Genomic DNA, 15,914 nt, shown 5'->3' on the forward strand with positions numbered 1-15,914 from the left:
CCACCAGTCTGGGCTTTATGGCAGAGTGGCCTGACGGAAGCCTCTCCTCAGTGCAAGACACATGAAAGCCTGCATGGAGTTTGCTGAAAAAAACACCCGAAGGACTCCAAGATCGTGAGAAAAAAGATTCTCTGGTCTGATGAGACCGAGATAGAACTTTTTGGCCTTCATTCTAAGCGGTATGTGTGGAGAAAACCAGGCACTGCTCATCACCTGTCCAATACAGTCCCAACAGTGAAGCATGGTGGTGGCAGCATTATACTGTGGGGGTGTTTTTCAGCTGCAGGGACAGGATGACCGGTTGCAATCGCAGGAAAGATGAATGCGGCCAGTTATAGGGATATCCTGGACGAAAACCTTCGAAAAGTGCTCAGGACTTCAGACTGGGTCGAAGGTTCACCTTCCAACAAGACAATGACCCTAAGCACACAGCTAAAATAATGAAGGAGTGGCTACCTAACATCTCCGTGACTGTTTTTGAATGGCCTAGCCAGAGCCCTGACTACAACCCAATTGAGCATCTCTGGAGAGACCTGAAAATGGCTGCCCACCAACGTTCACCATCCAACCTGACAGAACTGGAGAGGATCTGCAAGGAGGAATGGCACAGGATCCCCAAATCCAGGTATCAAAAACTTGTTGCATCATTCCCAAAAAGACTCATGGCTGTATTAGCTCAAAAGGGTGCTTCATCTAAATACTGAGCAAAGGGTCTGAATACTTATGGCTGTGTGATATTTCAATTTTAATAAATCTGCAAAAATTTAAACAATTCCGTTTTTTTTCTGTCACTATGGTGTGCTGTGTGTACATTAATGAGGAATAAAAAGAACTTAAATGATTTTAGCAAATGGCTGCAATATAACAAAGAGTGAAAAATTTAAGGGGTTCTGAATACTTTCAGAGGTGTGTGGTAACGCGTTACATTTACTCAAGTAACAGTTTCGATTAACTGTACTTGTCAGAGTACTTGAAATGCATCATACTTTTTACTTTTACTTAAGTATTTATGTGAAGAAGGATCAAAACTTTTACTCCATTACAATGATTGACATGCCGTTCGCTACTTTTATTTATCCATTCTTGTGTGTCCGTGTCTATTTTTAGACTCCATCTTCCACTTCCGTATAGGGCACCTGTTGCGCCAATCCAACGTGATCACTAATGTCATTTGACTTAAATTCACCAATCAGACGACACAGGGCAGTCACATGACCACGTACGTAGCCTTCGCGAGCCAATCAAAATGACTCTTTACGGGGGGGTGGAGTGCTAACAGCCGTGCGAGTGTGTTTACTCTACAGACTCCCAAAAACAACGGTTTTGTCATGCAGCTCTTAAATTGTGACTGCTCAAACTTGGATATTTCAGCCCACTTCTAACTTGAGAAAACGTCTTGCGGTAAGTTGCAGATGTTTCCATTGTTGTTTTGGCAGTGGATATGGCAACATTAGCCCTATCCTATGGTTTTACACAGGCACACACAATCACTAAGTCTGGTCAGCAAATAGCTTCTTCATGAAGTAATTTAAGCGAATAAAGCAAGTAATGTTTCCGTAGGACCCTATGCATGTGTTGCTGTTTTATTGGCAGTTAAAAATGGAAATGGTGGCAGGTGTGTGTCGACTCCCATGTATTATTATTTTTGTATTTGATTTGAGGTTCATGCTCGAATTTAAAAACAAAAAATCACCAGTTACTCACAAGTTACTCTTGAGTAGTTTTTCATTAAGTACTTTCTTACTCTTACTCAAGTAAATATTTGGATGACTACTTTTTACTTTTACTTGAGTCGTACTATTCTAAAGTAACTGTACTCTTACTTGAGTACAATATTTGGCTACTCTACCCACCTCTGCATATAGGTACACATGTGCAGGATAGTGTGTGACTTTCATTACCAACAGTTTGTTGTACTTCATCTGGAGCCCACTGATATATTCCTGTAGAAACACAGACAAAATGTAAAAAACACATTTTGCCAAGACATTTTAAATGGACTAAAAGTGTTTCATTACTTATACATTGTTGTAATATGTACTTTATCACAGAAAGTGAAAATCCTAACAGCTTTACATAGAACAATTGTTTTGCTTTGTTTGTTTGTACCTTGTCACCACCGGCAGAAATGTGAGGAGCCAAAGCCTCCACCTCACTATGGAAGATGTTGTGCTCCTCCACCTCATTCTCCACAGATGGCAGGTCCTGGGCAAAGCCCTTGTTGCTCAGCATGTCCTAAGAAACCAGATTAAAGCAAACAACTAACTTTACTCATGCATATTGCTGTAACTGATTCAAAGTAATTATAATATTTTTAAAAATGACTTTCTTTAGTCAGTTTGACCATAAAGATGCCTGCATTTTACAGTGTGTAATCATCTTACTCACTTGACTTGAATTGAATCCACTTTATGCGGAACTTTATGTGACCAAACCGAGAAAATAGGTTTGCAGACTCCCTGTGGATGCTGCGATAATTAGCGTAACCACGGGCTGATGACACGCTGGTTTGAATCTGAACTTGCTAAAATTTAGTTTTCTTTATGGCTGGTGTCTTTGGACAAAATGTAAACACCTGTATGTGTGTATGTGTCTGTGTCCCTGTGAAGAAGTGGTTGGGGGGCTTTATTTGAATTCATGTAAAGCACTTTGGGTTTCATTGCATGTATAAAAAGTGCTATATAAAAAAATGAATGAATGATTGAAATACATTGGTAGCATTTCATTTATACTGTACATATATGATATGACATGTAAACACGAATGAAATCTAAACATTGGATATGGTCATCTTTGGTGACTCTTGAAGACATCTTGTGTAAAACAAAAGACTGTACTGTAGACGTCGAATATTTGTAGACTTGCTTTAGACCTGCCATAGGGCTCCGCCAGTCACGTGAACTAGAAGGAAGTCATTCAACCTGTTTTGCCGAATGCCGAAGGTGGTGGCATATAAACCCTCTTCAAGAAGCTTAATTAGATACTTCTCACACAGTTGCAAAAAGACTATATAATGATATATTAACAATACAAATATATCATGCAAAATGTAAAGCATAAATCAAATATAACAATTATTAATTGTGAACACTTGCTAATCATTTTGAGTTGTCTTCACATTGTTTTGGCCCTTATTGAGTCTATTAAAATAAAACTGCCTGGCTGCTTGATTACTTTCACAAACTAAATGACTACCAAATGCGCATTATACACTATATCTGCTCCCTACCAGCTTCTCATCCATCATGTTGCCCCAGTTGATGGTGGGCACCCCATCTGTGCGAATGAGTTGGTAGATGCGTTCACGGTCCTCCCTCAACTTCATCACTCTCTCACGCAGCTGCCTCATGCTGTGTAAACAGACACACGCACGCAGTCATTGAGCCACTTAGGAAAACGTTAAATGAAGGAAGGCACAGACTATTACTCACTCTTGTTCAATCATCTCTGCCTGAGGATGCTGAAGGCGCTTGGCGTTGACAGCATCATCATCCAGGCCAACAAGCAGATCCAGAGAATTGAGGAGGCGCTTGTTGGTGTCTTCCTGATACAACGGTTGCTTGCCTTCATTGATCTTACTTACATCCTGCAGCAAAGACAAGTCAGTGTGAGACAAACATAGGGGGAATACACTCATTTCCCCCCCCCCCCCCACAGTGCATGTTCATTATGTGAAAAAACACATGCACACATGCGTATGCATGCCCGCGTGCGCTCACACACACACACACACACACACACACACACACACACGAAGGAACATGTAACTCTAAATAGCCTGTTAATAGTTTGTAAATAGTTCGTCTCTGTGTTTACATAGTCAAAAAACAATATTCTGTGGGCCTTTAAAGATGAGCCAGAATGCTCTAAATCAGCTGGCACTCAACAGGTTGTCTTTCCTGAAGACGACTGGCGTTGAAAGAGTTGTTGTTGTTTAACCTCTGAGCAAATTGTACCTTGTTGAGGTTCTGCTCCACATCATAGATGTTATTCTCCACCTTATCAGCATTCTTCTGCAGCTTCTCGATCAGCGCTGTCAATTCTGTGGAAGAAACCCTGAAAGAAAAAGCCAGAGTGAGAAACGGCTATTGCCTGACACAGCATTCAATGATCTGACAAAATGTCTTTGCTGCATATATCAGCAAAAACTGCGGCCGACTGTATATCATTTTACACCCATTGGCCCAAACAAGGATTCAGAATAATACATAAAAATAACTCAGGGAGTTGTTTATCTGTATTATCATGGATTTACTAGTGGTGTAGACTTGAAACGTGCCTAAGAATAACTTGAACAGCGCTTATATTGGATCGTATTAATCTGCAATTGTACAGTATGTTAATACACATTTAAGTATGGAAGTTGGCTTTCATCTTTTAGCAATTATTTTACTCCTAATAACTGGAGTTGAGTTTCCTGGATTAATATACTGTACAAAAACATAGTCAGATGGCCATTAAACTGGTGAGCCTCTCCCAATCAAGTAGGGTGTCAACTAAAATTATATAAACTATTAAGATCTCATATACTAACCCCGACCTATGCTCAATTAAGGCGCGACTGTGAGCGCGATGAGTGCTTGGTGGACTTCCGCCCTCATTGCAATCATAGCGGTCAAAGTGATAGCACGAGGTGTGTCTGCTCACAGACAGGAAAAGGAAGCTAAAAAACCAGCTGGGCCAGTTTGCTGTCAAAAGTGTTGCGTTGCTTTCATCTTTACCTCATAGGAACAATTAAAAAAAAAAAACACATCAAATACGTCAAACAGTAATGCACTGTAACATTTCATGTGTTTTCAATCGGAGACGCTTATAGCACTGATGAGACTAGAGCTTTTAGTAAAAAAGTTGTGAGTCACCAGACGACATACTGTTGAGTAGAAGCAGCTTGAATATGGCTAATTAGATATAGCAATTTTTACATTATATTCCTGCGTTTAAGACGAGTTCACGTTTCAAGACCAAATATTTCCCATTTAAACACAAATATGACTCAGTAGAGGTTTAGCTTGTTTCATTCCTCCTGAGGTGCTGTTAGGTACACAGTATATAAACTGATGAATCGTAAAAATGTCATCACGGCTGAATATTTATCGAATCGAATTGTGCGAGTGCAGTGACAGCGCGTGTTCATGTGTGTGCGTTTGACAAATTATGTACATGTCATTTTAAAACACTAGTTCACATTCATCTGCATAACAGCCTCTTTCATGTTTATTTTGTTTTTTTAATGTGAAACAAATCGAGAAAAAGTTTGGACTGGCGTGTGGCCTAATGTCTGACAATCTAACAGCGGCTGTTCCATCCAAACAACAACAACAACAAAAAAAACCACCCGATCATTTAAACACAAACCCGTAATTGCCAAGGTAATATTCTCTTAACCAAAAGGCCCTTGTGGAAGCCAAAATGTGGCTTTTACATAATTTCATATTTAACAAAAAAAAAAAAAAAAAAAAGGAGCAATCGTAATGAAAATGCTTTCAAAAGACAAACAGCAGGGTTGTGCAGTTGGAACATTTGAAGGAAATGTCATGTTTTCCTGCATGTTTTTTTCTTTTTTTTTCTTTAAGGGTGTTGTCAAATGTTTCCTTGGTTGCTCACTTGCACTAATTCAAACATGTGCTGGTTCGGGGGACGTTCCTGACACAAAAGCATTAGAAACACACAACTCAGATGTTTCCACAGAGCGGGGAAACCAATTGGGAACAGAAGGCTCAAATGGTAAAGTCATAGTGGGTGTGGTTGTTGTCATTTGTTGTGATCATCACAGTAAATCCTTCTACTGGTGCCTGGTCTCTGTGTGTACGTTGGGAGAGACATTATACCTTATCAGTAGTCACATTTGCCAACATTCTATCAAGAGGTTAGGTTAAGAAATACTTGTAACAGATCTAAACCCGTATATAAACAGTTTGAAGCTTTTTGTCACGGTCTTTTTTCCCCCTCTCTCTGTTCAGCAACCAAATTAAAAACAAGCGCAGCAATAACAGAACCAAGTGGGCAGGATTGCGTCACAGGAATTCCGCACTATTGGTGGCAGCTGGCCAACAGAGGGTGCAAGGGCGCCGCCCTGAAATTCACCAAGAAGACATAAAGAAAATAAATAGAAATGAAATCAAATAAAAACGACGTACGAAGACTTGTCCAGCACTGCAGCGCAACTCCTCGGAGTATAAGCTTGAAACCTTTACATCTCCTCGTACTTTTGCAATTTTGCAGGTAAGCTTGCTAACATTGGTATAGTCCACTGTAATAACGCTTGTTTGACTTGGTGTGGTGTAATACAGACATATACAGCTACGTATAGTTTATTCTTGTCTGCAGAGCAAAATTGAGACATACAGTGAGTGATGCCATGGTATGGTTTACCATTGTTTGGTGGTTGATGTTTGCATGCTGCAATTCTTGTCACTTCGTAACTTATTTATATAAATATACTACTACGACTGCAACTACTACTACTACTACTACTCCAACAAATAATAATAATGATAATAATATAGCTTTTTAGTACGGAGCCCCTAAAGGGACAACGAGAAACTTTCTCGTTTGAATGAGAAACGTCTACCTCTGAGTGCTATCTTATTTACCTGCTAGCGGTAGCTTCCTGCTTTCGTACAGTAGCTTATTTAAAACTTTCTTCCAGCGCATGTCAAGCTGTGAGAATGGCAACAGAAGGGGACTTGCTCTCTTTCCCCAAAACAAGGGATATACCTGATAGTGTCATCGACCAACTAAAAGAAGATAAGGTGAGTGTAAATGTAAACCTTCATCACACGAATATAGCAGTATAGGCTATAGAAGAGCTGAGCCATATTTTGCTATGTGTGCACTCACAGGTAGACAGAGAGGTTTACAGTTCTCATTCAAATGAGAAAGTTTCTCGTTGTAACGAGAAACCTTCTCGTTGTAACGAGAAACCTTCTCGTTGTAACGAGAAACTTTCTCGTTGTAAAGAGAAACTTTCTCGTTGTAAAGAGAAACTTTCTCGTTACAATGAGAAACACGTGTCTTTTTCTTTTTTTTCCTCCCCATGTCCCTTTAGGGGCCCCGTATTTTAGCTACGTATGTAAATGAGAAGAAATTATACAATGCTTGTTATCTGTCTATGGCAGTCTGGGAAAACTACTGGAAAAAAAATATGACAAACTCTTCTGTCGCCCGGGTCCCCAACCCTCCCTAAAACCTGCGGAATGACGCTCTACTCTTAAACACATCATTTCATCTCCGCGCAACTAAGCGACTGAGAGCAGGTCACTACGAGTACGGACGAAAAGAGAATATTTTGGAGATAATGATTTGTTTAACTTAATTCAGCTGCGCATAACCAATCCAAACGCCATCAGCCGCAGCTTGGTTCAGGGAGACAGTACTGTGGCGTGTGGGAGAGGCTGCAAGCAATTCCATGCACATTGTCTTTTAAAGGAGGCACAGGTGAATACCTATCAAACCAGTTACTACAACTTTACAACAGTGCCACACCCGCTCTTGAAAAGAGCACAAATCATGCAAACTAATGGACTGGTATTTAAATCTCACACCCATGTCTGTAAAGTGGTCATGCCTGCATGCACATATTTTGTAAGCGGACTGTAAATAATATATTGGGAAATGAAAACAAAAATACATTTAGTGAACCTGGTAAGGCAGCTATATTTCGAAGTCATCTTCAAGTTGTAACTTAATTAAGTAAGACGTTTTAGGGGAAATATGAAGGTGACTTTAAATGGTGAATTGCAGGAAGTCTGACCATTATGTAATGCACATGAATACAACGAGCCACATGGAGAATTGAAAAGGCTACTCACGTTTGCTTGACCGGAGTCACGATGGAACTTTTGCTCTTTTTTTTCATCATGGTGACCGGGTGAGCTTGTCCGCGTGTGTTTGCCGTGTGTCAGCTTCGTCCACACACCCTTCCGCCTATGTCGACGCTTCCCCGACCTGCTCCACTGCGATCATTACCCGGAGGAGTCCCCTTTTGAGTTGACTTTAGTCGCTCCACACCTGTCTAGTTGACAGCCTGCAGGGGCGGGGCTCCATGCAGCCGCGCAGGTATTGACAGCCAAAGGCGCACGCACGCACGCACGCACGCACGCGTGCGCCGCGTTGCACTGGCTGAACCGGTTCGACTTGACAATGTCTTTTGAGTACATGTGAACGCCAATGCACGAGGGCGTTATACATCGAGAATGTGACTTGACACACTGCAATTGCAGTACACCTACTACAGAATGCACAGCTTTTCTTTGCTGCTCAGCACCTCCCTGTGTGGAGGTTGCAAGTTGTCGCCGTGCTTGCGTGGGTGTGGGGTTTCTCTGAGTACTCCTCCTCTGTTCTAAATAAATAAATGAATGCAGACTCTAAAGTGTCCATTGATATGTACGGAAGCGTATTGCATTAACTTGGATATATTGGAAAAAAAAAAAAATCATGTTTTTCTGAGAATTTTTTTGAGGGCTTTGTTTTTTTTTGAATATTTTTTTCTGTTTTTCTGAGGTTTTTTTTCTGTTTTTCTGACAAATTATTTTTCTGAGTTTTTCTGTCTAAAGTTTAATGACTAATTCCCCCCGGTTTAGTGATTATTTCCCCCGTTTTTCTGACAATTCTTTTCCACCTGTTTTTCTGACAAATGTTTTTTCCCCACCTGTTTTTCTGAATAATTCTTTATCGGTACACATCGAACTCATGCGAGAACCTGCGAACTGCAGGTGACTCTTTGCGGACTCCGTAGTAAGCAACATGACCGGCTTATTTAGTTTGATCAAGTTTTATTTTTATATGGGTTTAAGACACTGGGAGATACTCCTGTCTTTGAGTCACATAGATGGTATTGTTATTAGTCATTAGAAAAAAATTAGTCACAAAAACAGAAAAAAATAGTCTGAAAAACAGGGAGGGGGGTGGTTAAATTACTCAGAAAAACAGGGGAAGGAAATATATTAAAATATTTAGTCAGAAAAACTGAAAAAAATACTCAGAAAAACAGAAAAAAATATTTAAAAAAACAAAGCCCTCAAAAAAAATTACTCAGAAAAACAGAAGTTTTTTTATTTTATTTTTTTAATCCAAGTGAATGCCATACGCTTCCATAGTTATGAATGCAGTGGTAGAAAGTAAAAAAAAAAAAAGTACAAATACGTTTTAACTGTGCTTAAGTGGATTTTTCAGGTATCTGTACTTTACTCAAAAAGTCCATAAAGTCATTTCTGTGTTTTGTTTCTAAATACTAGGGCTATGCACAAATCAGCGGTGATTCAAATTGGCATTCGAGTCTGCCGGAAAAAAAAAACGCACGCTGAATCAAAATTTTGTGATTCGATTCACAACGGATCTAAGAATAACGTACTACATACTTTATTCTGACACGTGCTTATTTCGCATTGTTACTTTGTGTGTACGCCGTTGTAACTCCACCAAGATCTCATAAAGTTTGTCAAGTGTGTGTGGATCGCCACATAACAGACACACTTTAACTGCTTATTAAACAGCGGCACGTGCTTTAATACCACAAGTGGTATGCGGGCTCCCTCTACTTGTATACAAATGAATCACTGCCTAAGTGCAGTTCAGTTGTATTTAACTTTAAGTTCAATACATTCGCATTTAATGTTTGAGAACGATTCGTTTTTAAACTTTTATTTTATTGACCTTTGATGTGCAATACATTTTAAAGAATCGTTACTTAAGAACAGTTTCCTCCCTCAATAACATTACAATATTTTGACTTTATTCCTGTAAAATTACATTATTTTCTGATATTTTGACTTTATTGTCATAAATGACAATTGTTTTTATGTAATGTAATGACTTTATTGTTTTTTTCTCTCTTATTGTACATTTTTTCTATTGTAAGACAAGGCAAGAAAATGTATTTACAGTATATAGCACGTTTCATACACAAGGTAACACAATGTGCTTTACATGATTAAAAGCATTTAAAAACAAAGAACAAAAGACATAAGACACAACAAGTACAGAAAAGGAAAGAGAGCTTAAAAGAATTAAAAAACAAAGAGACAAAATTTACAACAAAAAAAATAAATAAAAAATGTACAGTGCAAGAACGATCTTTTAAAAATGGAAAATGCTCCAAAATGTTCAATCATAAATAAGTATGAGAAAACAAATCATAGTTTTTAACCTGAACTTACAAAGATTTACACTTGGGGCTGACTTCACTTCTGTTGAAGTTGGGACGTTGTGTGAAACATAAATAAAAACAGAATACAATGATTTGCAAATCATGTTCAACCTATATTTAATTGAATACACTACAAAGACAAGATATTTCATGTTCTAACTGATAAACTTGATTGTTTATAGCAAATAATCATTAACTTAGAATTTTATGGCAGCAACACTGCAACGCTCATCAAACACCTGTTTGGAACATTCCACAGGTGAACAGGCTAATTGGGAACAGGTGAGTGCCATGATTGGGTAGAAAAGGAGCTTTCACATTCACAAGCAAAGATGGGGTGAGGTTCACCTCTTTGAGAAAATAGTCCATATCCAAGATGGCGCCTACCAGTGTGGTCGCCTCGGTAACACGCTCTCTCGTATTGTTTTTGTTTTTGTGTTTTTCGTCCGTCTTTGGAGACCTTACACGACTCACTTACGCAAGGGGAGACCTGCTAACCAACAAGGAGGCTACTCCGGACTTTCTGTCACCAACTTTCGGAGCGGCGTCCGCGATTTTCGGCGCATGGAGACGGAAGCGGCGCCACAGAGGGAAACGGGCCGGCATTCAGGTGAAACTCCGCAAGAGAGGACACAGATTGGCGCTCCCGTCGATCCACCTCGCGAATGTACGCTCCCTACCCAACAAAATGGACGAGCTTCATCTTCTGTTAAAGACCAGTAAAGACTTCGGACGTTCCGCGGCCATGTGCTTCACGGAGACCTGGCTTTGCGACGCTGTACCCGCCGTCATGCTTCCCGGCTTCCACATTCATCGAGCGGACCGCGACATGGAATCATCGGGGAAAACAAAGGGCGGCGGGATATGCCTCTATATCAATGAAAAATGGTGTACGGACGTCATGGTGCTCAGCACACACTGCAGCCCGCATTTGGAGTCGCTATTTTTAAACTGTAAACCATTCTACTCGCCACATGAGTTCGCATCATTCATACTGGCTGGAGTCTACATTCCGCCTCAAGCTAACACGAACGCCGCACTGCTAACGCTCGCCGAACAAGTCAACGAAATTGAAAAAAAAACACCCGGACTCACCCCTCATTATTCTCGGGGACTTTAACAAAGCTAAACTCAACCACGAACTCCCTAAATACAAGCAGCACATCGACTGTCCTACCATGGAAAATAATACTTTAGACCACTGCTACACTACGGTAAAAAACGCATACCGTGCTATACCTCGTGCAGCCCTGGGCTCGTCTGATCACTGCTTAATTCACTTAATACCGACGTACAGGCAAGAACTTAAATGCGCGAAGCCTACAGTGAAAACAGTGAAAAAGTGGACCAATGAAGCCAAGATGGAACTTCAAAGCTGTTTAGACTGCACAGACTGGAGTGTCTTTGAAAATTCAGCTGGCAGCCTGGATGAATATACGCACACTGTCACATCCTATATCAGTTTCTGTGAAGAGGTTTCCGTACCAACAAAATCTTTTCGCAGATTCAACAACAACAAGCCGTGGTTCACTGCTAAACTTAAGCAGCTTCGCCAAGCTAAGGAGGACGCATATCAGAGCGGGGACAGGGCCCTGTATAATCGAGCTAGAAACCAGCTGACTAAAGAAATTAACATTGCAATGAGAAACTATGCAGCAAAGTTGGAAAAACAGTTTAGCGCAAACGACTCTAAATCAGTCTGGCATGCATTCCAATCGCTGACTAATTACAAGCGACGATCCCCCCAAGCTGAGAACAATAGCACACTAGCCAACGACTTGTGGATGTCGTGTCCTACGGGCCAAAGAGGAAAAGAAACATCCGGACTGTTATGGACGCAAAGTTCAAAAGCCAGCATCTGTGATGGTATGGTGCTGTGTTAGTGTCAATGGCATGGGTAACTTACACATCTGTGAAGGCACCATTAATGCTGAAAGGTACATACAGGTTTTGGAGAAACATGTTGCCATCCAAGCAACGTCTTTTTCATGGACGCCCCTGCTTATTTCAGCAAGACAATGCCAAACAACATTCTGCACGTGTTACAACAGCGTGGCTTCATAGTAAAAGAGTGCGGGTAGTAGACTGGCCTGCCTGCAGTCCAGACCTGTCTACCATTGAAAATGTGTGGCGCATTACAAAGCGTAAAATACGACAACGGAGACCACGGACTGTTGAACAGCTGAAGCTGTACATCAAGTAAGAATGGGAAAGAATTCCACCTACAAAGCTTCAACAATTATAGTCCTCAGTTCCCAAACGTTTATTGAATGTTGTTAAAAGAAAAGGTGATGTAACACAGTGGTAAACATGACCCTGTCCTAGCTTTTTTGGATCGTGTTGCAGCCATAAAATTCCAAGTTAAGATTTATTTACTAAATGTTTCACACAATGTCCCAACTTCAATGGAATTGGAGTTGTATACTGGTAGAAGGATGATGAGGATGGAGTTGCAAGGCAAGAGAGCAAGAGGAAGACCAAAGAGAAGGTTGATAGATGTAGTGAGGGAAGACACGGGGGCAGTTGGTGTTAGAGAGGATGATGCAGGCTTACATGGGAAAGGATGACGCGCTGTGGCGACTCCTAATGGGACAAGCTGAAAGGAAAAGAAGAAGAAGAAGAAGATCATCAATGCAAACTTTGCAGGTTCTCACAGGATTCTCTCGTGTGGAATGCTGCTCACATAGGTGTGGCAGGTGAATGCAGAGTTGAGTAGTTTCTTACGCATACCTTATGTGCTCTTGCTGCATTAAAGTTACATTGGATGCGCTTTGGTTTTTATCCTTTAAACAGTCTCTTTCTGTCTCTCTTTTCTGTTACTCCTTTCGGTACATTTTGGGATGTTTTTAGTTACGGTATGCGATGTTTTATGCCTCACTTATCTTTACATAAGATGTTAAACAAGTTTGTTTGGGTTTTTCTTGTAGTTGGAAATTGTCAATTACAAAAGGAAACTAACCAGGAAAAATGCAGCTTTGTAGACTTTCTGGCAAAGGTTTAGTATACAGTCCAATGATTCCTTGAGATACAAGTGACACAAGTTTTTCGAGATATGGGCCGTCATTCGGCCAATTTTTTGCTTTGACTTACGAGCAAGAATTTGAGAGTCGTGTGAACTCAACTCACAACAAGCTGAACTATTATACTATTATACTATTATTCAGTGGGGAAATATAATTTGATATATGAGTGTTTTTAGTCACTTAACAAATTAAACTTGCATCTCAAGGCACCATTGTATACACTGTGCTTTTCAGTCAGCAAATTCATAACACTAGCACAACTCGGGTTGAGGAAGGCCTAGTATCAGAAGCTGAGCTTGTCATTGAAGTTGCCCCATAAACATGTCTCAGAAAGTCCTATGTATTTGTGACAGGTGGTAATGAAGGGGATAATCAGGAAGTCACATCAGTACGGTACGATGACTGGAACGTCTGCCTGCATTGTTGGACTGGTTTAGCAGCATTCTGAGTGATAATAACTCGTGTATCAGGAGAACAAGCACGACGTAGTACAACAGCTGAGCTTATTGAAACACCAATCAAATGCTGTATATCAACTTAAAAGGAGTTTTACTCAGGCATTCACTCTACTTTTCATCTACACCGAAGTGTGACTTGCAGCTGAAGTGTCCTTGAGCACAGTGGAGGCTCTCGGGTGCGGCCAGGGGGCTGCCCTAACATTGGGCTTGGCCCCGGTGCCCCCCACCCCATTGTCAAAATGGATAGGATGTGACCGGACTAGGCTGTCAAAACTTCCAATTCCCCCTTGATGATTATAGTCTGGTCCCCCTGCAAAAACACTTGAACCCAGTCTGGCTCCCCGCTAAAAACGGGCTAGAACCACCACTGCTTGGGCAAGGCCCCAACATTTCTTGAACACAAGTGCACTGTGAGGGAACTATAAAGTCAACCACATGGCCCCCAAGTATATTTTTAATGCAGTAGGCTACAGCAGAATAAAAAAAAGTGGGTGTCCAGGATTAAAGGTGAAGAACAAGAGCCTGCTTTGAGTGACCTCCAGGACAAGCAAAGGAGCGGCCGACCATCTTTAGCGGTTAATCGTGGGAATAGTGCTCGGGTCGACGCACTGATTAGAGGAGATCGTAGAGTCACCATTGATGACATCACCATCATGTGTTTTCATCGATGACATAACCCTAACGGCGTACACATTTTGCAACCTTTTGAAAATGTTTAGTGGCAGATCCCAAGCTAATGCAAGAAATTCAATCACAGCTCTCTGCTGCTGACAGGCTTCCAACAATGACGTCATATCCAAAATAGCTGACAGGAAGAGGACAGGCTTTCAAGCATTTTTTTGTGTGTTCCAGCATTGTCAGATTTAAGATTATTAGGATTTATTGACTTGTATGTGCTTTTTGAGATTCCGTAAAAGGCAATGATGTCACAAAACTAAAGTGCATTTGTCCAGAGTCATTGTTGCGACAATAACATCCAAAAACACACATTTCTGTGACCGGAGACAATCCTGGAAGGTGGACGACACCCTGCAGTGGTCTCCAGTCAATCACAGGGCAATTGTGAAAGGGACATGCAGCTGAATAATACCAAGGCCAATGTGTTCCCTAACTCAGCAACTACAATAATACATTTGAATGATATGGTTGCTTTTAATGTGTGTTCCAAAAAGAGGTTTTAATCTATTATCTGCATGTTTCCGCAAAAATGATCATTTTTAACTGGGAAAAGTCATTAACAACAACTCAGTCATAGCGATCCAGTTTTTGTACAGACATTGTGTATGTGACAATAATGCAGCCACGTGACTGAATGTGATGAGGTTGATGTTGCACACATTACTCCGCCAATGAATGGACACAAGTATGGTCTTTGTTGGGTTTCCACATTCCCTTTGGAGGTGGGACCTCAGCAGCTTTAAGGTGTGTTTGGCTGTCACTGAAGTTAATTACCTGGAGGAGGCGGGTCAAGAGTTGGTATGACAAGTATGGCACATTGTTGCCAAGGGTGTTGGCATACATCCTGAGTCTGAGGTGACTCTGAATGTTATGTTATGTTGCATTCTATGGCTCATGAGAGGTGTCAGCCACACTGCAAAAAAATGCAGCGATTGTCGTTAATATCGTAGTGTAGCCTTTTAACGTTAATTACCACTCACTACACGTAATCTGTCACTTCATTTGTGTATTTTCACTGTATTGTGAATACGTGTTTTTACAGAAGACAGGAACTTCTTCCCGAAGAAACAAAATGCGTTTTCAATTTAAAAACAACAACTTTCCATTGTCTGACACAGGTTTGTCAGTGTCAGAGACCGAACGATTCAGGGTATGGAAACGAAATGAAGTTATACAACCCCAATTCCAATGACGTTGGGACGTTGTGTTTAACAGAAATAAAAATGGAATACATCCATCCATCCGGGGATTGAACCCGGGTCCTCAGAACTGTGAGGCTGACGCTCTAACCAGTCGTCCACCGTGCCGCCAAACAGAATACAATGATTTGCAAATCATGTTCGACCTATATTTAATTGAATAGCCGTGTAATGTTCAAACTGATAAACTTTATTGTTTTTAGCAAATAATCATTAACTTAGAATTTTATGGCTGCAACAGGTTCCGAAAAAGCTGGGACAGGATCATGTTGAGCTTTTCTTTTAACAACATTCAATAAACGTTTGGGAACTGACGACACTAATTGCTGAAGATTTGTCGGTGGAATTCTTTCCCATTCTTGATGTACAGCTTCAGCTGTTCAACAGTCCGGGGTCTCCGTTGTCGGAT

General features: G+C 40.8%; 1 protein-coding gene and 1 long non-coding RNA gene across 2 annotated transcripts in view; one reads left to right on the plus strand and one right to left on the minus strand.

Annotated features, from left to right (window-relative positions):
• The window catches only part of ppl (periplakin), a 20,334-nt gene extending 12,310 nt beyond the window's left edge, over nucleotides 1-8,024 (minus strand). Inside the window, exons 1-6 of the mRNA XM_061749620.1 lie at nucleotides 7,812-8,024; nucleotides 3,957-4,056; nucleotides 3,432-3,586; nucleotides 3,230-3,350; nucleotides 2,110-2,235; nucleotides 1,902-1,943 (exon numbers count right to left, since the gene is read on the minus strand). Of these exons, the coding sequence (XP_061605604.1) occupies nucleotides 1,902-1,943; nucleotides 2,110-2,235; nucleotides 3,230-3,350; nucleotides 3,432-3,586; nucleotides 3,957-4,056; nucleotides 7,812-7,861 (594 nt within the window). The 5' untranslated portion in view covers nucleotides 7,862-8,024. The remainder of the gene's footprint in view (nucleotides 1-1,901; nucleotides 1,944-2,109; nucleotides 2,236-3,229; nucleotides 3,351-3,431; nucleotides 3,587-3,956; nucleotides 4,057-7,811) is intronic.
• The window catches only part of LOC133466176 (uncharacterized), a 22,507-nt gene continuing 12,435 nt past the window's right edge, over nucleotides 5,843-15,914 (plus strand). Inside the window, exons 1-2 of the long non-coding RNA XR_009784871.1 lie at nucleotides 5,843-6,222; nucleotides 6,650-6,752. This is a non-coding gene — a long non-coding RNA (uncharacterized LOC133466176). The remainder of the gene's footprint in view (nucleotides 6,223-6,649; nucleotides 6,753-15,914) is intronic.

This window comes from Phyllopteryx taeniolatus, chromosome 16 (assembly GCF_024500385.1).
Source record: "Phyllopteryx taeniolatus isolate TA_2022b chromosome 16, UOR_Ptae_1.2, whole genome shotgun sequence".
NCBI classification, from domain to species: Eukaryota; Metazoa; Chordata; class Actinopteri; order Syngnathiformes; family Syngnathidae; genus Phyllopteryx; species Phyllopteryx taeniolatus.